Genomic DNA, 19954 nt, shown 5'->3' with positions numbered 1-19954 from the left:
ATGCAAGAATAACAATAATGTACTACCACCCTTAAGTCATAAATACAACATTGGCTGTATCAAAATATGTTCTTTTCACCCAAATTTCTATTCTGAAACCACATTGTGTTGATTGATAGCCAAACAAATTTAATTAATGTTGGTGTTACAATCAATAAAGTGTGGAATATGCCTACCACATTTTACTTCATCACACTTCTGCATTAATGAAAGACCTTAAATTATCATGCCATCTTTTTCTGCCCACTATCAAAGCGTATATTTCTTAGTCAATTACATGTTTCCAGAAATTAGCAAATAATTTTTTTTTTGGTCTCCATTTGTATTTTTATTTTGCATCCGTTTACTTTATTTTCAGTTAATCAGCAAAGAAGGAAAATACATAGTATAACTGTTTCCCACTGGTAAAGTTAATTTAGCAATATTAGACAGCAATACAAACAGCTAATAGTTCAATTTATTTGTGCAGTCTTGAAATATACATTTGTTTTGTTTGTGAAACTAAAATGGTAACATAAAAATCAAGCAGAAGTAGTATGAATAGCAGGCCTAATGCCCGTTAGTGAATATCTTGAAATGTTGACCACCCTCCAGATGCAGCAGCAGCAACAACAACAACAACTTGAAAAGAATAAAAACATTTTTTTTATTTTTCAAAATATTCATTAGACTTCTTGGTACACAACTTGCAGACAGAGATAATAATGTATCTTTTACATATTTGCAAAGTAAAGGGGGGGGGGGGGGGGGGGGACATATTTCAAACAATATAGGCCTACATCTGTGTTTAACAATATACTACAAAATTTTAAAGAAAGGGGACAATCCAAGTAATGGACATTTCTGGTGTGCTAATGTCATAATACAAACATAGTCCTGAAATTAATATGTTACATCAACTACTATGCTTAATTAAACAAACAGTTAAATCATCCACACATTTGCTGCTTCTCTTCCGACAAGTACTTACAGTACAGCCAAGCTACTGCAGATGATGTTAGTGACATACAGATACAACAGCAAACTGTGAGCTTGGTATTTCCTCAGTAAAGTGTTTCTAACTGAAACTAACATTTTACCACATCTAGTTTAAATACACAAGCAACATAAAAATGAACACACATTACAGCAATTACACAAATATCTGATTAGCAGTGTACTATGTGAAAATTTCCATTTGTCCACCCTCATCCAACCATTTATTGGAAATGTGGCATTGCAGCAGAACATTTACATTAGGTATATTCAACTGCAGACAGAACACAGTCCACTTCAAACCAATGTGATTGAAGCTGCAAGAGATTTCAGTCACTTTCTTCTTTTTTATTCATTCACAAAAGATCAAATTTCACATACACAACAGCACAGCATTATAGCTACAGTACTGTCCTGACAACAGATCTTTTTGTGTATTCTTTCTCTTTCTACTTACAGCTGTGCAGTGTATGGCATTTCTAAAATCTACTGCATGTACTTTTCTTTATTTTGGCTAAGAATTCTTGCCGAAGACTTTGCATCCAGAAATAACTCAGCCACTTCCTGAACATCATCCTTTGTTAAAGTTGAGCGACCATTGACTTTTGCAGTCAGAGCTGCTGGAGTGAGGAGCTGAACAGCATATCTCAATGTAGTGCGAGTACCCACATCGCCAAGAAGAGACAACGCCTCCTCTTCAATCTGGAGTCCTTCAGTTGACGCCCTTAACTTCAATATTTGTACCATATCATCTCTTGAGTATGGAAGTGTCCTTATAATTAACAATCTATCAAGCAGATCCAATGGAATACCATGTGGTGATATAATGTCCTCTGTACCTCTAATCACACACCGACCACGATTTGTAGCAAATATAACTATAGGGGCTATTGCACTTTCAAGAGCTCTATGCAAATATGTAAAAGTTTCTATATCAAGCATATGAACTTCGTCAATAAACAACACACCTGGCACAAGTTCAGCTACACCTTGATCTATATATTTGTTGACGACTTTGTTGATTTCTTTTCTCAGTTTATCAGTAATTTCTGTTTTTTTGGGCTTCATTAGCTGCCCCATCATGGACAAAATATCTTGTCCACCTTGTGGCTTGGCGTTTGCTACATCCAAGTCATGAAGAGTAACGTCCTGGATTACCTCTTTCTTTTTGTGAACGTCACCTTTTGGCAATGGAACATATTCCTCAGCTTCTAGATCAAATTCGGTTGCGTAAGTGTCACTACGGCCCTGCCTCTTGACAGCACCGCTATTAGCTTCAATATATATTACATCGCCTGTTTCAACTTTGCCTTTCTGCAATGATTCGTATATCGAAGGGTCCAGTTTAAGCTGTTTTGTTCCTTTGGCAGTCTTAAGCCCGATTATGACATGGCTAATAGTTTTCCCGTAACCACCCAATGGGTTTTCAGTTTCAACAGGTGTAAGCTCTGTCACTTCACCTTCATATACTTCTTTCGTTTCCTTTATCCGTAATCCAATCGCTCTCCTGAAATTCTCCATTAACACTTCCGTTTTCTTAATTTCCGAACTAAACACTTCAGATCCTACCATTGGGCAGAATGGCACCTTACTTCCCAACTCTTGTGCTATAGCAAGCGCTATTGCAGTTTTTCCAGTTCCTGGCGGCCCAGCTAAAAGGCAAGCTCGCCCGGCCATTTTCTTCGACCTAATCATATCTACGACAATACCAGCAGCTTCCCGTGCCATTTCTTGGCCAACTAAACCAGCAGCCATTGGAATTGCTTCACCATTTTCATTTAACCCGAGGCCTTTAATATGACTGTGTGCGGATATGCGCTGAGTTTTTGCGGTACTTTTCACCTCTTCTATCTTCATGTTGATAATATCGTTTAAAACAAAGCGAGAAAGAAGCTAGCACATGTACACTAAACTCTCATGTTTCCATAACAACACATTCAAAACCGACACTGCACTCGCATGCGATACCTGATATCGAGAGTACGCTGTTACCAGCAGTGCTACCAATGTATGAAACACTCAACATACAATATTTTGTGTGAGCGTTAGTTTTCATTATTTAAACCTGCTGTGAAATTGAAATTTATATGCCACAGCAGAAAATAATAAGAAAATTGTTGTATTTAAATAAAAAAGTCATTTGTAAGCAACAAATTACTATAGAAATGTATCACCTATAAATGTATTATCACAGTCTAATATAGACTGTGGTATTATCTAGAGGCGGCAAGGCAGCTGTGTCTTTAACATCCTTGACATGACTCTGCGACATAGGCAGTCGCAGTGTATACTAGAGGTGGGCCAAACGGTTATTCTGGAGTAACCGTTATCACAGTTCCAGTTATTCTTTGATAACCGTTATCGTTAACGGTTATTAATAACTGCCAAGTTATTTTTCGCTAGCGAATACCGATAACTCCGACAGTTAAATAACGACATAGTTGGAATCCATCAGTTTAGTTATCAGTATAACTGCGAGTAGTGTGAAATAGCAGGAATGTCGTATGAATCGTGTCATAACCTCAGCTTATTAACTCCGGGTACATTTTAGTTGATGTTAGAACGATTATTAGTGTTTCAGATTATATGTTTGTAGGTTATCGGTCGCTATTAGAAATATTATCTTCGCAGCTGCGACAGAAAGTACGCGGAACTTCGCCAAAGCACTGTTTAAGTAAAATGTTAACAACGTGCGTTTTTAAGTATGAAGTAATATGTAAACTGAGTACTGTAGGTTAAATTCGAAGCTTAATTTCTTGTGCTGCTCACATAATAGAATAAAGTGTACAGCCTTGTAATACAACAAAAAATATACGTAATGTGACAGATTCGTTTACTCCTGTGGTGTAAAAGCTAGTCCTATTGGGGAAAGTGTGAGTACGCTAATCCAAGTTTTATGTCAGATTTGCAAACTGCTCGATTTCTCCAGCGACAGCATGTTTATAACATATGAAGACATGCAGATCGAAAAGGTTGACAGTGTTACATTTCTGGGACTACAACTCGATAATAAATTCAGTTGGGAAGGGCATACCACATTTTTTCATTCTATTATTTCATAAGGGAACATATTCTGTGGTAACTCATCAAACGTAGCAAAAGTTTTTCGCATGTAAAAGCGTGTAATAAAAATCGTTTGTGGTATCAATTCAAGAACATCATGTAGGAACCTGTTCAAGGAACTTTGTATTCTAACCACTGCTTCCTAGTATATTTATTCCTTAATGAAATTTGTTACAAGTATTTCCAACCAATAGCTTGATACATAATATCAGTACTAGAAATGGGAACAGCAATCTACATAAAGACCTAAAATTACTTACTTTGGTCCAAAAGGGGTCCAATATTCAGGAACGTGCATTTTCAATAAGCTGCCAGCAAGTCAGCAACCATTAAAAACTTGGTTTCAGATAAGGCACGGTTTACAGTGTGTTTGAATGACTATTTGATACGTAAGTGTCTGATTCCACCCATCATCAATATGCCAGAAATGTCTATTTTAAGTGTGTCTATGACGTCACTACATACACATGGCAACAAACACGAAGATACATATAAATAATACAATAACATTTCCCACCAAAAATACAATCAAACCAATGGGACAACTGCGGGAAGTTGGGGGTTTTAGGGTGAGGACAAGCTAGTAAAAAAAAACACACCATGATCCCAAAACACAAAATGAAGAACAAAAAAGAAAAAAAATACAGCATTCTGCTACACCAACAAAAATCTGGAGGAATCGGACACTTCCCTTGAACAATATAGGTCAACTATAGGTGACCATACCAAAACACCAATACCCACAACTAAAAGTACGAAAATTGGAATCAGACATTTCCCTTGACCTACATAGGTCAACCTCAGATGACGATACTAAAACATCAACACACACAATTATGAAAATGGGAATCGGTCATTATCCGGTTAACTATATAGGTCCACCACAGCTACTGATGCCAAAAAACCAACACCTACAACTGCGAAAAATAAAACCACAATCCCAAAAGTCCACAAATCAATCATCCCTACATAAATTAAATCACATTCAATACTTCATAAATACACAAAACATCACAGCTAGAAAAAAAAAAAAATAATTACCACCAGCAAATTCCGGCACTGCAACCTTGATCGACAGCCCCCCCCCCCCCCCCCCCCCCCACACACACACACACACAAACCAACTCATAAACACCGTGCCGTAATGACATTCACACACCACAACACCTTTACGTCGAAGCAGACGGGTGGAATCAGACGCTTCCAGTGACCCCTCCTTCTACTCTGTAGATGAATATCGTAACAGAGACTGATAGACCAGCTTAGGTAAAAATTCTGCTATATTTCAGTTTTGACAGCACTTGGTTGCAACAGTCAAGATCGGGTATTCTGTGTACGATAAATTTATTAAAAGTACGTAACTATGTTTTATTCTGTCAGTGTACCAATTCTGTAAAGATTAGCAGTTACTGTGATATATTCACGTATTTTGACAATCTCCTGACAAATGATGAGGATAATAATTATTATATTCCACTGTATTATGTTATACTTTCTGACATGTTATTTGTCATTCGCGATGGCCAGCGGCTATTTCCGTAGCACTACGAAAATATTTGTTCGCTCCAGTTACTATCCTCTCTGGAAATATCACCTGGAACTACGACCTTTAACTGGAGTCACCGAGTCAGGAACGTCTAGACACACAGTTATTCCGTTACCAGCTTCCAGGTTATCTGTGGTGGTAGCCCGATAACTACCAGAGAACTAGAACTACGAGCCAATAACGATAACTGCCAGAGGAGAATACCGGCTCTGACAGTTATTTCCATAGTCGCTCGAATTCCTTAGTAACCTTCCTTGTACTACCCGCCCAAGCTAAATTAACACGTAAGGCGGTGGCTTAAGGGAACGACCGTACTTGTTAATGCCTGTACTGCAGCTCCTATCAGCCACGGCTCGGACATTAACTTTATTTAATTGTTTATGCTAAAAGAAACGAAGGCCCACGAAATAGTACACAGTTCTTATCAACAGATGGCGCGCAGTCTCACAGTTATTCCCATGGTCTATAGAACGCCTTCCAAATGCGCAGTACGATCTTCGGTCAACAGATGGCGCGAGGCACTGTTGACACTAAACAGTTATTGAAATAACTGCCAGAATCAGAGGAACGGTTATCGCAGTAACCGTTACTTCTCAGTAACCGGTTATTTCTATCAGTTACGTTATTTTTTGCCACCTCTAGTGTATACAAATCGGAGTTGGTGTAGAGTGTGTTGTTGTTGTTGTTGTGTTGACATGTGAAGTTGTTGGCTAAGTTTACTGTAAAGAATGTTGTCCACGTTTTGTGGCAGAAATGCCACACGCGTACTGGCGAACGGTTTACTGTTTGGAAGTATTGCAGAATTGAGTACTTACCGGAGTAAAATTGCCCTCGATACTCTATACCCCACGAGCCGGTTAACAGTAACCACTCCAAAAAAGGTTTTTCCTGCTAACATGTTTTTTTTGTAGTTATTTAATGGTGCGCAAGTTATTTGTTTACGTATTGTTCGTCTTATGTGGTTTTTCCCGTTAACAGATACCAGAGGATAATGTCTTCTCCGGATACATACCAATAGGTAATGATTTCCCCTTTTTTTTCCTACTACAGAAAGTTCCATTAATAATGATGAAATAAATACTTCGAGATGTAAAAGTTATGCATACATCATAAGTTTATTGTATGAAGCTATAATAGTTTTCACTATGGCAGTGGCGTCCAGGAGAAGGTGTTTCCTCCCCCCCCCCCCCCCCCCCCCGCCTCGAAGTCTGAAGTGCACAGTTTTTATTCATTGCAGAACTGTCATACCTTTCTAGAATTCTCTGTCTCTGGCGTATCATAATATTTTATATCGTCAAAAATATTTAGCGTTATTGGGATGACGTATCTCAAACTGACCAGCCTATTTATATAAAAAATTGGCAGTATGGACTCTTGCCTCCCCCCCCTCCCCCCCCCCGATAATTTTAAGCGAACGTGCATGATTCTCACGATGCCTCGACCCCCTCCCCCTCCTTTCCTCTTCCCCCTTCCCCCCCCCCCCCCCCCCCCACCCACCAATCTGCTGCTGTGTATCAGACCCCCTTGAATTCTTGGTTTATGTTATAATTTTGCTAATCAACAGTCCGAACGATGCGTCTGTTGTGTCTGAACGACCATAGATTCTGTTGATACATTTTTATATTATTGGGAATTGGATGTGGTGTAGATTGTAGTTCAAACCCCTATTCTCTTTCACTTTGGAGAAGCAGACGGAGGAAAGTTGTAGTAGATTGTATCATTCTGTGTCATACACAGCACATTTGAAGACTTTGGTATGGTTATAAAGATTGCAAACAATGTGAATAATCTTTTGCCATTTTTGAATAACACAATATATTGAAGATAATTTGAAATGGCAAAATAATCTGAGTCTGTTGCTGTAGTTTGAACTGTTGGAACTAAGAGCACATTTATCAGAAAGAGCAGTACCAGCTCACGGCAAAATATATCCATGTTGAGTCCCATGGGCAGATGAAATCTTCCAGGTTGTAGAAACAGGTTAAGGAAATCTTCCACCACAGTCAGCAAATGTCGTAAAAGGCAGATCAAGGGAAAAACCAAAAAATATATGCCAATGAAAGAGTGGCTCCAAAAGAGAAATAGGGCTATAGCATAAAAGATTATCTGGCATGAGAAACAATTAAAATCATATACGGAAGCGCATGATCATAGGGAACATGTTTGCTAAAAATCTGCTGTATTGTGCTGATGTTCACTTCTAGTCAGTTGCTATGGAAGCCAAATGACACCAGTGAAGACAAGCTTGAAGACTGGCACTTGAGCATGTGTAATAGTAGTAATAGAAGCTACAGACTGGATTGGTTTCTTAATATTTCTTTAACTTGTGTATAGTGGCAGAATGTATGTGGGCCTAATGCAAGAAAAACAATCACTGGCACTCTATTTACATCATAAATGTTTACTTCAGTCTACCTTCAATTTCATTCAGTTTCATAACTATTTTTGGCAGCATCGCATTTGTAACAGTAAGTACATTCTTGCCACATTTTAAAGCATTGTTGTCTCAATCATACAAAATTTTGAAGTGAGTGTCACCTCTGTGCATGTCTTATGCTTTGGTTTCTACACACAAATACAATTTCCATACATTGCCATTTGCAGTGAGTGAAGTAATGCTTGCTGTATCTGTGGACATGATAAGACACATGTGCCCCGGGGTCTTGCCTCAGCTTTCATCATAGAACAAGTGGATTTGAACCTGGAGTTCCTTATCTTGTGCTGTTGAGCCCTGCCAGTTCTTTTCTTACTAAGCTGTAAATATGATTCAATGGCCATTGTGGTTGTGGAATGTTGTCTGTTGCAGGGAAAGGGGATCTAGGCATAATTGCTTGGATTGCAACAGTCATGTAAGCCTCTACAAGAAAAGGTCAAGCTCGAGGTTTGCTATGGGGTGATGGCTGTTGAGACAAACCACTTTTTAGCAGAGAACCACTTGGGTATCTGCCACACACTTGTTCTCTAACACTTTATTTCCCCTAATTGTTTGCAAAACACCAATGGATCCTACATCAACTACAAACACTCCTAGCCATTTGGATGGTCTTTTAGGCAGTAACCACATCTAAATAAACAAGAGATTTTGGGCAGCAAATCCACCATATGTCTTCAAAAACTAGTGTCAATAATATAAGAAAAGAACAGATCCAGTCATAACTAGTGTGTTTATTGTAATTAAATGAGAGGAAAAAAATTTGAGAAACGGTCATTTTCCTGCATCAGTAAAGTACTAGAATGATTTGGAGGTTCACTAAAATTCAGTAAGAGGCTGTGAAGTAGGTTATGGCAACTGTCTTGTGGCATTCGCAATGGATAATCCTCATTGACCACCTGGAAAAGAGTAAAATTATTACAGGTGAATATTATTCATCGTTATGGGACTGTTTGAAAATAGAGCTGCAAGAAAAACGCTGGCAATTGGACTGCAAAAAAAGCCCTTTTCCATCACAACAATGCACCAGCACACAGCTCAGCAGTTGTGGTCGCAAAATTAATGAAAATAGGATTCCAACTCGTTTCACATCCCCCTTATTCTCCAGACTTGACTCCCTCGGACTACTATTTGTTCTCCAACCTGAAGAAATGGCTGGCGGGACAAAGATTTTATTCAAACGAGGAGGTGATTGCAGCAACTAATAGCCATTTTGCAGACTTGGACAATTCCTATTATTAGGACGGGATCAACAAATTAGAACAGTGTCACATGAAATGTATAAGTCTAAAAGCAGACTATGTCGAAATATAAAAAAGGTTTACCCCAAACACGTAAGTAGTTTTTATTTTTGCACAAACTTTTCAAATGCCTCTCATATATGAAGATTATAAAAGCCAGTGGTTTTAATAATTCACAGTGTTAACAGCATCATAGCAATGTTCACCATTTCAGAGAGTGATGATGATGATGATGACCCCCCCCCCCCCCCCCCCCAACACACAGAGAGAGAGAGAGAGACGGAGTTGTTTCCTAATTTTGGAGGCTGTCTGTATCATTCCTTCGTTCAGTGCTCCTTGTAGAAAAATTTGTAGAAACATGATCAATTCTCATTGGCACATTATATGGGATTCGACAGAATGAATAGTATCAACCGAGTCACATAGTACAGCATTTCTGTTGTGCTGTACAGCATCGCTGTTGTGCGTGTGCATAATAAGTATGAATGCACAATGTTGAGGAAGAACGGGCATGTGCGTTTATGGCCTTATGGAGTTCACAGCTTAGAGCATTGACCATCAAGGAATATTCAAAAAATAATAAGTCTCCATATCAGTGACTCTTTTGTCGCTGTTTTAAGTTGAAATGATGTGATTAAATCTCAGATCATCAGCTGATTGTTTGGTGGGTGCCACAGTGGAGGACAACTGTGTCTTGTGCAAAGAGGCAATGAAGGACACAACAGACTCGGAGCAAGTGGAGGAGGCATGTCTGAAGACCTCATTTTTCTGCTGCCAGACATGCCTTGGCTCTAACAATGTCAGATTGTTCCTTAATGACCTGCACTTCCACACACACAAGTTGCAATTCATACGGAAACTAAATGTTTAAGATAAAGTTGCCCAACGAACCTGCAACTTGCACTTCCGAGAAATTTTATCAGCTAAACTGAATATGAGAGACTACATACTGATGTTGGATGAGGCCAGTTTTCATCTAGATGTTGTTGTAAGTACATAGAATTATGGTTACTGGGCACCAGGTAAACAACGTAATGCTCATCAGCTGCATGAGAAACCCCATCACTGTGACTGTGTAGTGTTGTGTGGTTTTGTTTGGCATCATTGATCCATATTTTTTGAAGATCTCCATGTTCATGCAGTAACAGTTAATAGTAATTGCTGTATCCAAATGTTTAATGTTGTTCTCCTTTTGAGATTGAACATTGATATACAGCTCCAACAGGAGGGACAACAGCTCATGCAACCTAATAGTGCGTGAATGTCTTGCAGCATCACTTTCCTGGTTGGTTGGTGTCTAGATTTGAAGACATTGAGCGCAATCACCAAGTGATGAGGCTGGCAACACTGTACAAGAACTAACAACTCTGATACCTCTTCATTCACAGGGCTGTTACGTTGGATTATGTCCTTAGTGCAGTACCAGATTAATTTGACTGCCTCTGATTTCTTGTGGGTATACTTGAAGAGTCAAGTGTATGCTACACATTCTCACACAGTAGCAGAAGCCAAGAAAAGGATACTTACAGCGGTTGAGGAGATCCCATTGAACATGCTGAATCAGGTGATGGAAGTATTCGTTTGCTGCATAGAGGAAGGCACAGAACATGATGGCATCATATTGATACATTCAAAATAAAGTACAGGGCATACATAATATGTAAAGACATACACTTTTCTTTGTTTTCAGTGTGTTCCAATAAATGTGTCAGTTTGTTTTGACATTATGTCCTTTTTATGTCCTGCTATTCTGCCAGACCCTGTATTTGATTTTATATTTTCATAATGCTATACTTTTCTTCAGTTTTTACCCCTGAAAGTAAACTTATCCTTATATATTTTTTTTTTCCCTTTCAATCAGAGAAATTGGATATAACTTACAGCCGAAGCTCTGGACCTGGGGGACAGAATGTGAACATGGTGAATACCAAAGTAGATCTCAGATTTCATATTGAGACTGCTGACTGGATTAATGATGACATTAAAACCAGACTGTTTAAAGAGGTAAATGAAACTGAAGTATTTAATTTTCATTGACACTTCATTTGCAGGAATATCATTCTTGTACAGTAGAGTCAGTTGTGGTGTATAACCTGATTAATTAAAGGTGTCATCATATTTTAAATGGAGTAATTAAGTGAAATATAAATCACACATTTTAGTCATTAGTGTGCTTTTATTAAATATAATATCAGTTATTTCTGCTCATTAGAATTCTCATTATTTGTTTGTAATACTATCTTCTCCTGTGTTGTTTGCATTACAATGACTGCAGCTCCACTGTGGCTATCGACTTAATCATCAAACTTGTTTCTGATGTCACACGGCTACTCAGGTACTTAGATGTGTCCATGGATTTGAGTTTTTTGATGGCAATAGTGTCCTGATATTCAGAAGCAATATCATTATTTCAGTTTGTAACATTTTGATTTTGTGTCTAACCCTACTGCATAATTTGAGGAATCTGGCGTCCCCTTCCAGTATATGCATCTATGATCACATCATAACAACACAACAGTAAATTTATTTCTTAAAGTTGGGTTTCGTACAACATTGACCCCTGTACAAATTTAAGTTTTCCTGCCAGGTTAAGTAAACACCATCAGCATGTTTTACATCATTTATGAGGTATGTTAAAAAAGTAATGAGACTGGCAACACTGTACAAGGACCAACAACTCTGATGCCTTTTCATTCACAGGGCTGTTAGGTTGGATTATGTCCTTAGTGCAGTACCAGATTAAACTTGCTGCAGTTGCTACACAAGTGTTGAGAACGTCAGAAGTCCGAACTGGCAAAAGTCTGAGCAATGCTGTTACATCAGATTTTATGGAAAGTGTGTTGTAATAGATACTGTGACTGAGGAAAAGTCATAAAGGGCTTTTGGAGAATGTTCTGTATTCAAAGACCAAGTGTTCAGATAGCATGAATCCTTTTTCGCAGGCTGAGATGAAGAGGGAGATGAATTACATGTGGGAAGACCTTCAACCTCAAGGATGGATGACAGTGTGGAAAGTGTGAAGCGTCTTCTGAGGTCAGATCATCAGTTGACAGTGATAATGATCAGCAGTAACTTAAACTGGAATGTGTTTAGGATTCCATCAACTTCTAGTACAAGTTTTGGGCACACAAAAAGTGTGTATAAAGATAGTTGCAACAAATTAGCAGAAAAATAATTGAAAGACTATGTGTCTTGAGCTTCTGGAACTACTACAGAGGGATTTGGAGCTCTTCAGTCATTTTATCACAAGTGAAGTGTCTTAGATTTTTAATGCTATCCTGAGATAGAATTCCCATGTTGGGAATAACACAATGTGAATATTCCCCATACAGAAAAAACAACTGTAAGTAAATCCAAATCAAATGAGTGTTAATTTTTTTAATTTTATTTATTTTTTGTCAGTTGGGAGCTCATCTGCAAACAATTTGCACCTCTGGGACAAACCATCAATCAGACTTTTTACCAGGAAGTAGGAACAGGATGAATTGTCTGCACCCAACATTGCACACCCTTGGATGCCTTGTCATATGGCAGTCCTCAACAAAAAATTCTTGGCAATAAATAGCATTCCTGTGATACTGCAGCCCTTCCCCCCACGTAATCCCCATATCACAGTACATGTGACCTTTTCCCCCAGCTCAAAAACTGCTTGAAACAGTGTCACTCTGGTATTTTGGATACCATCTGGTAGAGCATAACTGGCTAATTTGAAAGCCAGTTCTGCAGAAGCCTTCCAGAACTACAAAAAAGTGGAAACATAACCTCTGTCACTGTGTATCTGCCTGAGGGAGCTATTTTGTAAGGGACAGCATTCATGTGTGTATGTACAAATAAATAAATAAAAATAAAATCTAATTATTTCCAAAAAATTGCCTCATTATTATTCTTGCACCTCTCAAATACCAACAGCAAAATAGAGGGCATAAAGGTCTCAGGAAAAGAACATAACACATCTTTTCATGAAAGTCTCATATCATTATGGGTCATTCCATCTCAAATTAACTAAGAGTCTGAACATTGATATCTCAGATTTGGATGATTTTTTTTTTTTAGGTAATGTACCCACTAACACTAGTTTAAATTTGAAATTTCAGATTTTTCCGACCTTTGGCTTTTGAGTTTCAATGGTTTAAAAATTAAAAAAAAACCTCCGTTTTTGATCAGTCGATGATTGTTTTAAAATGCTGTAGCTCAAAAACTATACAACCTAGAGAGCTCAAACTTGCACCATTGTTTTCCTCTATAAATTCCCTTCAATTTGATATGTAACATGACTATGCTACCTAAAACTAAAAATTTTAAACTATTCCAAAAAAACATTTTTTGAAATTTCCAAAATACGTACCCTCGGATTTTTTTATAAAAATTGTATGTGTTGTCCAGTCTAACTGACTACATGCATGCAAAACTTCCAGATGGGATCTCAATGGGTTCTTGTATAAAATAATATTTTATTACCGCAATACATACTAGTGAGGTGAAAAGCAGACTATTCTACGTTATTAATACTGAGGTAGGCCTATGTAATTCTAACAAACTTAAATTATTATGTTAGCCTTTTTATGCAACATTACCCTCTTACTGTTTATTAATTCATTAAATGATATTTTAATGCGAGAATAAAATATATAAAAAATAATAACCTAAGAATCTTACGATTTTGCACGACATTCACTTTTTATTATAAAAAAACGTGAGATTTTCATATAGGGTCAAGGCTCTAGTTTTGGCCACTACCTTACTAACGGCCACCGTGATGTAATGGGGAAGCTACACTGCATCCTTTCATCATATATTATAAATAGGAGGGAAAACTAAAACATCTGCAGTATGTCTTCATATCAGATTGCCTGAAACATAATGCAGTCGCTTTCTATGTATTCCAGAAAAAACTGCTAGAAATCGTAAAGCAAAACTTGCCTTTTGCACTTAAAAAGATTACTTACTTTTCTGATGGCAGTGCTGCACAATATAAAAATAACAAAAACTTCCTTAATTTGTGTTTGCATAAAACTGATTTTGAAGTTGAGGCAACATCCCATGGCAAGAGTGCATGCGATGGCCTTGGCGGAACTGTTAAGCGGCTAGCTACTAAAGCCAGCTTACAAAGGCCATATAACCAACAAATCTTAACACCCAAATCACTTTATGTATTTGCCATGGAAGACATAAAAAACATTGACTTTGAATGTTGCACAACAGTGGACTATGAACTGACCAAAGGATACCTACTTCCTCGGTTTAGTGATTCAATAGCGATTGTGGGAACATAGAAGTTTCACTCATATAAACCCTGCACAGAGAGTCAAATTACTGTCAAGCCTTATCATTTTAGTCTGGATGAGTCTCTTGAATATGTGACAACACTGAACCAAATAACACCATCACATGTGATTAATATTACTGCTGGTTTTGTGACAGTAGCATATGACGACTCTTGGTGGCTAGGATGCATTGAAGAAAAATACAATGACATGTACTGAATAATTTTTTTACACCCAAAGGGTCCAGCGCAGTCTTTTTACTATCCACAGCCAAGAGATGTATTAGATGTACCAGGAAATACTCTTTTACAAACAGCGAGTCCAACAACAGCTACGGGAAGAACCTACACTTTAAGTGCTAAAGAAATGAAGTTGTCTTCTCTTGCTTTGGAAAAATATCTTAAAAGATCATAAAAGAACCACGTTTAAATTATGCTACACCTACCCTCACTAAACACTAAGTTGTATAAATACCATATGTGTTAACTTTGTTAATACCAATTGGTATTAGGAATACAGTTCTATCCATGCAGATATCAACAAGTTAATCTTTTTCCCCATGTGAAATTACTTATATGCCAATTTCTGATATAAGGAACTTGTTGTAAATGATTACAAATAACACTGGAAAACCAAGAAAAAGGTAATATCTGCCATATACAACTAAGGATGAAGGTGAGTGGCTTTATTCAAAATTTTAACTTGTAGCATGTATATTACCAATTAAAATGTGTTCACTTCCTTATGATGCATAGTTAAAAGAATCATGAATATTAAATTAAAACAACACTATATCATTTAATGAATTAACAAACAATAAGAGGGTAATGTTGCATAAAAAGGCTAACATAATCATTTAAGTTTGTTAGAATTACATAGACCTACCTTAGTATTCATAGCCTACAAATAGTCTGCTTTTCACCTCACTAGTGTGTATTGCGGTAGTAAAATATTATTTTATACAAGAACCCATTGAGATCCCATCTTGAAATTTTGTATGCATGTAGTCAGTCAGACTGGACAACACATATAATTTTTATAAAGAAATCCCAGGGTACGTGTTTTGGAAATTTCGAAAAATGATTTTTTGGAATAGTTTAAAATTATCAGATTTAGGTAGCATAGTCATGTTACATATCAAATTGAAGGGAATTTTTAGAGGAAAATAATGGTGCAAGTTTGAGCTCTCTAGGTAGTATAGTTTTTGAGCTACAGCATTTTAAAACAATCATCGATTGATCAAAAACAGAGGTTTTTTTCATTTTTAAACCCTTGAAACTCAAAAACCAAAGATCAGAAAAATTTGAAATCTCAAATTTAAACTAGTGTTAGTGGGAACATTACCTGAAAAAAAAATTCATCCAAATCTGAGAGGTCATGGTTCAAATCGTGTAGTACAATTGGTTGATTTGAAATGGAATGACCCTGATACAAATGTTGAACGACTACCAATCTTAAGTGATACTTTCCAAATTTCATCATATAGCACGCTATCAAAAGCCTTTTCAAAATCAGTAAAGCAAATATATAGGTCATGCTGTTGTTGAATACTTTTTTCATGAATTTTCTGCAATGAGAACTTTGTTTTAGCAGTACCACAGTCTATTTCTGCGCGTGGTCTTTCAGATGAATGTCTATAATGGTTTTGTACCCTTCTTTAAACATGATATTTCTAGGTGTTGTTATTTATATCTTTATTTTATTATTATTTATTCTTTCACCCAGACAACTATTGATGGAACATATGCAATAGAATGTCAGATAATATCAAGTTGTTGATAGAATAAGAAAAAGCATACTTCTGACTGCCGAGAAATATTCATAGAGAAGCTTTGTTAGAGATCCCACATTTATAGTACTGTTTTGTGAGCCATGGTGCTATGTGGGAGTGGTAAAGAACTGTACTAGCATGTCAACCTGTTAATCAGTTAATATTTAAACAGGGTACAATAGGATGAAATCTGTGCTGTGCAGTTGAGTATGCTCTGATATGAAACTTCCTGGCACAGTAAAACTGTGTGCCAGATCAAGAATCAACCTCGGGACCTTTGCCTTTCAAGGGCAAGTGCTCCACTGACTGAGCTACTGAAACACAACTGATTACCTGTCCTCGCAGCTTTACTTCCACCAATACCTCGTCTTCTACCTTCTAATCTTCACAAGTTCTCCAACAAAACTTGCAAGATTGTGAGGATGGATCATGTGTCACGCTTGGGTAGCTCAGTTGGTAGAGCACTTGCCCAGGAGAGGCAATTGAGTACGAATCTCAATCCAGCACACAGTCTTAATCAGCCAGAAAGTTTTGTATCAGTGCTAAGCCATGTCTCTACAATATCATTTCTTTCAGGAGAGCTAGTCTTGCAAGTTTTGCAGCAGTATTTCTGTGATGTTTGGAAGATACAAGGCGAGGTACTGGCAGAAGTAAAGCTGTGAGGATGGGTCGTGAGTCGTCTTTTCATAACTCAGTCGATAAAGCACTTTCATGTGAAAGGCAAAGGTCCCAAGTTTGAGTCTCGGGCCTGGCACACAGTTTTCATCTGCCGGAAAGTTTCAGGGTATGACAGGTTTACTACCAGATTTCAAAATGAAGTTGCGCATCTGTGTCAAGAACAGACATACAGTTTAAAATTTCAGTGTGAAAAGTTGTGGTGTCTCATGGTGCGACAGTCAGTTGGGATTTATTGTGAATGTTTATGGGGCACTTCGTGATAATCATCCATTATCCAAGTCATGAAACAGACACTGATTCAACTTGGAGGAATAGGAGGTGGAATATTAATGGAGTGCAGATGACGTTGTAATTGGTTAAGTAGCACTCCAACAAAAACTTCCTTGTACATAAGTAGCAGAGATATTCCTTTATAAGAATTATAGTCCAAACCATTGCCTTTCTTTTTGTTAATGCTTGACATATGCTGCTATGAAGTTCACCCTTGCCATAATGGCTTTGTACAGGTATTCCATATTCTCCATTCTCATTTAAGCCTGCAGTTGTTCTGAAATGCAGAAAATAATTTTATGATGGAGTGTTTCCAGTGGTGGTCTTCTCACTCACACACACAGCACAAATATTTTGAACTGCCTCTACTGTCAATACCCTTGTGTTAAACACAATGTAAAACTTATGTCACCAATGTTAAGACTGTTTTCCACCTGTCGTTCCATTTTTAACACTTAATACATAACCATAAGAAAATACTGGAACTTAAAATTAAAAAATGATACTTCAGAAATATACTCTTAGCAACATGCATTTCAGCATGCCAAATGCTTATGCACTAACCTAATATTTTCAGGTAAATTTGAACTTTGATGGCTGTTTAATCATATACTTCAGTATTCCTTATGTTGTATGCTGCACGAATAGTCGTCGCACCGCTATTGTTACTGCTCAGTGTCCCCTAGATTTATCTAATATATTTTGTGCAAGAGCTCGCATTCTGATGAATAATTCCCAGGGTAGTCCATCTCCTATTTAGGCACCCAAGGATAGCTAACTGGGTACCGAAAGGTGCAGTACAGCGGTGGACTCATGGTTGTAGTCAATAACATATGGACTATAAAAGAAAAGTTTCTCCATTTGTCCATGTTTCTACAATTTCTGTTGAGTATATTCATTTTTATTGATAAAGTGCTGCCCTTTATGATATGCTACAGAATTTTGCGTGACACAAAATAAGGAAGTAAATAACACAGTGTTAACATGAGCAGTCAGATTTTTCACCGCATTTCATTATGGAAGGATTTAAAATCACAGTCTGCATGTCCAAACTGAGAGTGATAGTAAAGTATCAGTTGCTGAAAATCGTATTTTAAGGAGGCAGATGCAGAAGAGTGTGGGAAATGTTGTGCATGTATTTAAAATCATAACATCATTAAATATTTTTTTGTTTCAGCATAGAACAAAAATCAACAAGGAAGGCTACTTAGTAATTCGGTCAGACAAGACTCGGTCACAACAGTTAAATTTGGCTGATGCTATGGAAAGATTGCGATCCATGATTAGAGAATTAATTGAACCAAAGGAAGAAATTTCTGAAGAAACTTTGGAGAAACACAGGCGAAGGTAATTTTTTGGCAATATTGATTTAAAACTTTTTGCTTTCCCTTTTTTGACCTCATGCATGTGGGTGATTATCGACAACTAATAGGTAGCTGGAGTCGGCCCAAATAAATATTGCTCATCACTTCTTTCACCCAACAAAAAGTGTTGGCGGAAAGCATTGGTTTGTTTCCCATTACAAACTAAATTATTTTTAAAGGGGAATTTTACATTCCTATTCAATAGACAGTCCCAAATTAGCCTAGTGTGATATTTGTTTTATTGATATTTATTAACAGGACACTAAAACACAAAGAATAATCAGTACTCCAGCAGTGACTGAGCAGTGCTGCTGCGTGATGGTAGCAATCCGCACAGGCCAGGGGTGTTGCTCAGCCGTTGGTGGAGTATTGGTTGTTTTTAAAATTTTTAGTGTCTCTATTAATACATATTGACAAAATGAATATTGAAATAAACTAATATTGGGCTGCTTCACCAAATGAACACGTAAAATTCTGCTTTAAAAATAATTTTGTATGTGACAGGAAAAATGCTTTCAATCAAAATCAGTCATCACATAAAATATGTGACTGACTCCAGCTACACATTGCAAAAATGAAAATGCACCTGTTGACTCTTATGAGGGACTTCCTATGTGTGTCTGAAAAGAAAATATTTTTTAAGTAAGGCAGTACTACTAATTTTCAGTAATGTGTTTTCCCCACTAGCCTGTAGTTTTTTTTTAATTGTAGTATCAATTTTATAATTTCAGGAAAGAAAAAGCCGTGCGTGAGAGACTGTTCGAAAAACGACACAGATCACAAGTGAAGCTCGATCGGCAAGCACCTGCTGTTGATTTCTAGGAGATTTTAGACTTGGCCATCTCTTTTTGTATTCAGAAATTCTCTGGTATCAGCTGGCGTCTAGCCATATTCACCCAAGTTGAGTGACAAAAACTTGGACTTTATAGTATGCTGTGAGAGGCATTTGTACCTGTAACAAAACACAATTTGTGAAATAAACTCTTAAGGAAACACTTACTAGCTGGATATACACATGGAATACTTATAAATATAATTCAAACAGTATTATGTGTACATAATCAGAGATTGTTAAGGAGGCATTACCAAACATCCTGTAGGGAAATAATCGACATAAATTTTGAATTGCACTCAGAGTTGTTCCAAAGATCATTTTTGCAGGTGGAGGAATGTGTTTTACTGCCACATATGGGAACATGCATGATGTGGTAGGTAGGCTGCTAAGTGCTGCATCGGGAGAGCTTTTCTGGAGCATGGCAGAAGGAGAGGGAGAAGCAGAGAAAAAGAAAGGATTATGCAGATTATCTGGGGGAACAGGAGGCCTGTGTGAGGCTGGTGTGGGAGCAGGGAA

General features: G+C 37.4%; 2 protein-coding genes and 1 long non-coding RNA gene across 3 annotated transcripts in view; 1 reads left to right on the top strand and 2 right to left on the bottom strand.

Moving 5' to 3' along the window:
- Positions 1-439: 439 nt before the first annotated feature.
- On the bottom strand, positions 440-2943 carry LOC124592871 (ruvB-like helicase 1). The gene has a single exon (XM_047131876.1). It carries the CDS (start codon positions 2830-2832, stop codon positions 1462-1464), a length of 1371 nt encoding a protein of 456 aa, XP_046987832.1. The 5' UTR covers positions 2833-2943; the 3' UTR covers positions 440-1461.
- A 281-nt stretch (positions 2944-3224) lies between these two features.
- Positions 3225-19602, top strand: LOC124590435 (peptidyl-tRNA hydrolase ICT1, mitochondrial). The gene is made up of 6 exons (XM_047131649.1): positions 3225-3257; positions 6225-6465; positions 6563-6602; positions 11118-11260; positions 18417-18586; positions 19335-19602. Exons 2-6 carry the CDS (start codon positions 6313-6315, stop codon positions 19423-19425), a joined length of 597 nt encoding a protein of 198 aa, XP_046987605.1. The 5' UTR covers positions 3225-3257; positions 6225-6312; the 3' UTR covers positions 19426-19602.
- The window catches only part of LOC124590451, a 15494-nt gene continuing 13669 nt past the window's right edge, over positions 18130-19954 (bottom strand). Inside the window, exon 3 of the long non-coding RNA XR_006976586.1 lies at positions 18130-19555. This is a non-coding gene — a long non-coding RNA (uncharacterized LOC124590451). The remainder of the gene's footprint in view (positions 19556-19954) is intronic.

The sequence above is a fragment of the Schistocerca americana genome, chromosome 2, assembly GCF_021461395.2.
Source record: "Schistocerca americana isolate TAMUIC-IGC-003095 chromosome 2, iqSchAmer2.1, whole genome shotgun sequence".
NCBI classification, from domain to species: Eukaryota; Metazoa; Arthropoda; class Insecta; order Orthoptera; family Acrididae; genus Schistocerca; species Schistocerca americana.
The sequence above is the reverse complement of the archived record's forward strand: the minus strand, read 5'-3'. Positions and strand labels throughout refer to the sequence as shown.

Bases quoted from the DNA above. Each gene is read 5' to 3' on its own strand.
- LOC124592871 (XM_047131876.1), bottom strand. From the start codon at position 2,832: ATGAAGATAGAAGAGGTGAAAAGTACCGCAAAAACTCAGCGCATATCC.
- LOC124590435 (XM_047131649.1), top strand. From the start codon at position 6,313: ATGTTGTCCACGTTTTGTGGCAGAAATGCCACACGCGTACTGGCGAAC. The intron at 6,466-6,562 runs GTTTTTCCTGCT...TCCCGTTAACAG, and splicing joins CAGTAACCACTCCAAAAAAG to ATACCAGAGGATAATGTCTT. The intron at 18,587-19,334 runs GTAATTTTTTGG...TTATAATTTCAG, and splicing joins TTGGAGAAACACAGGCGAAG to GAAAGAAAAAGCCGTGCGTG.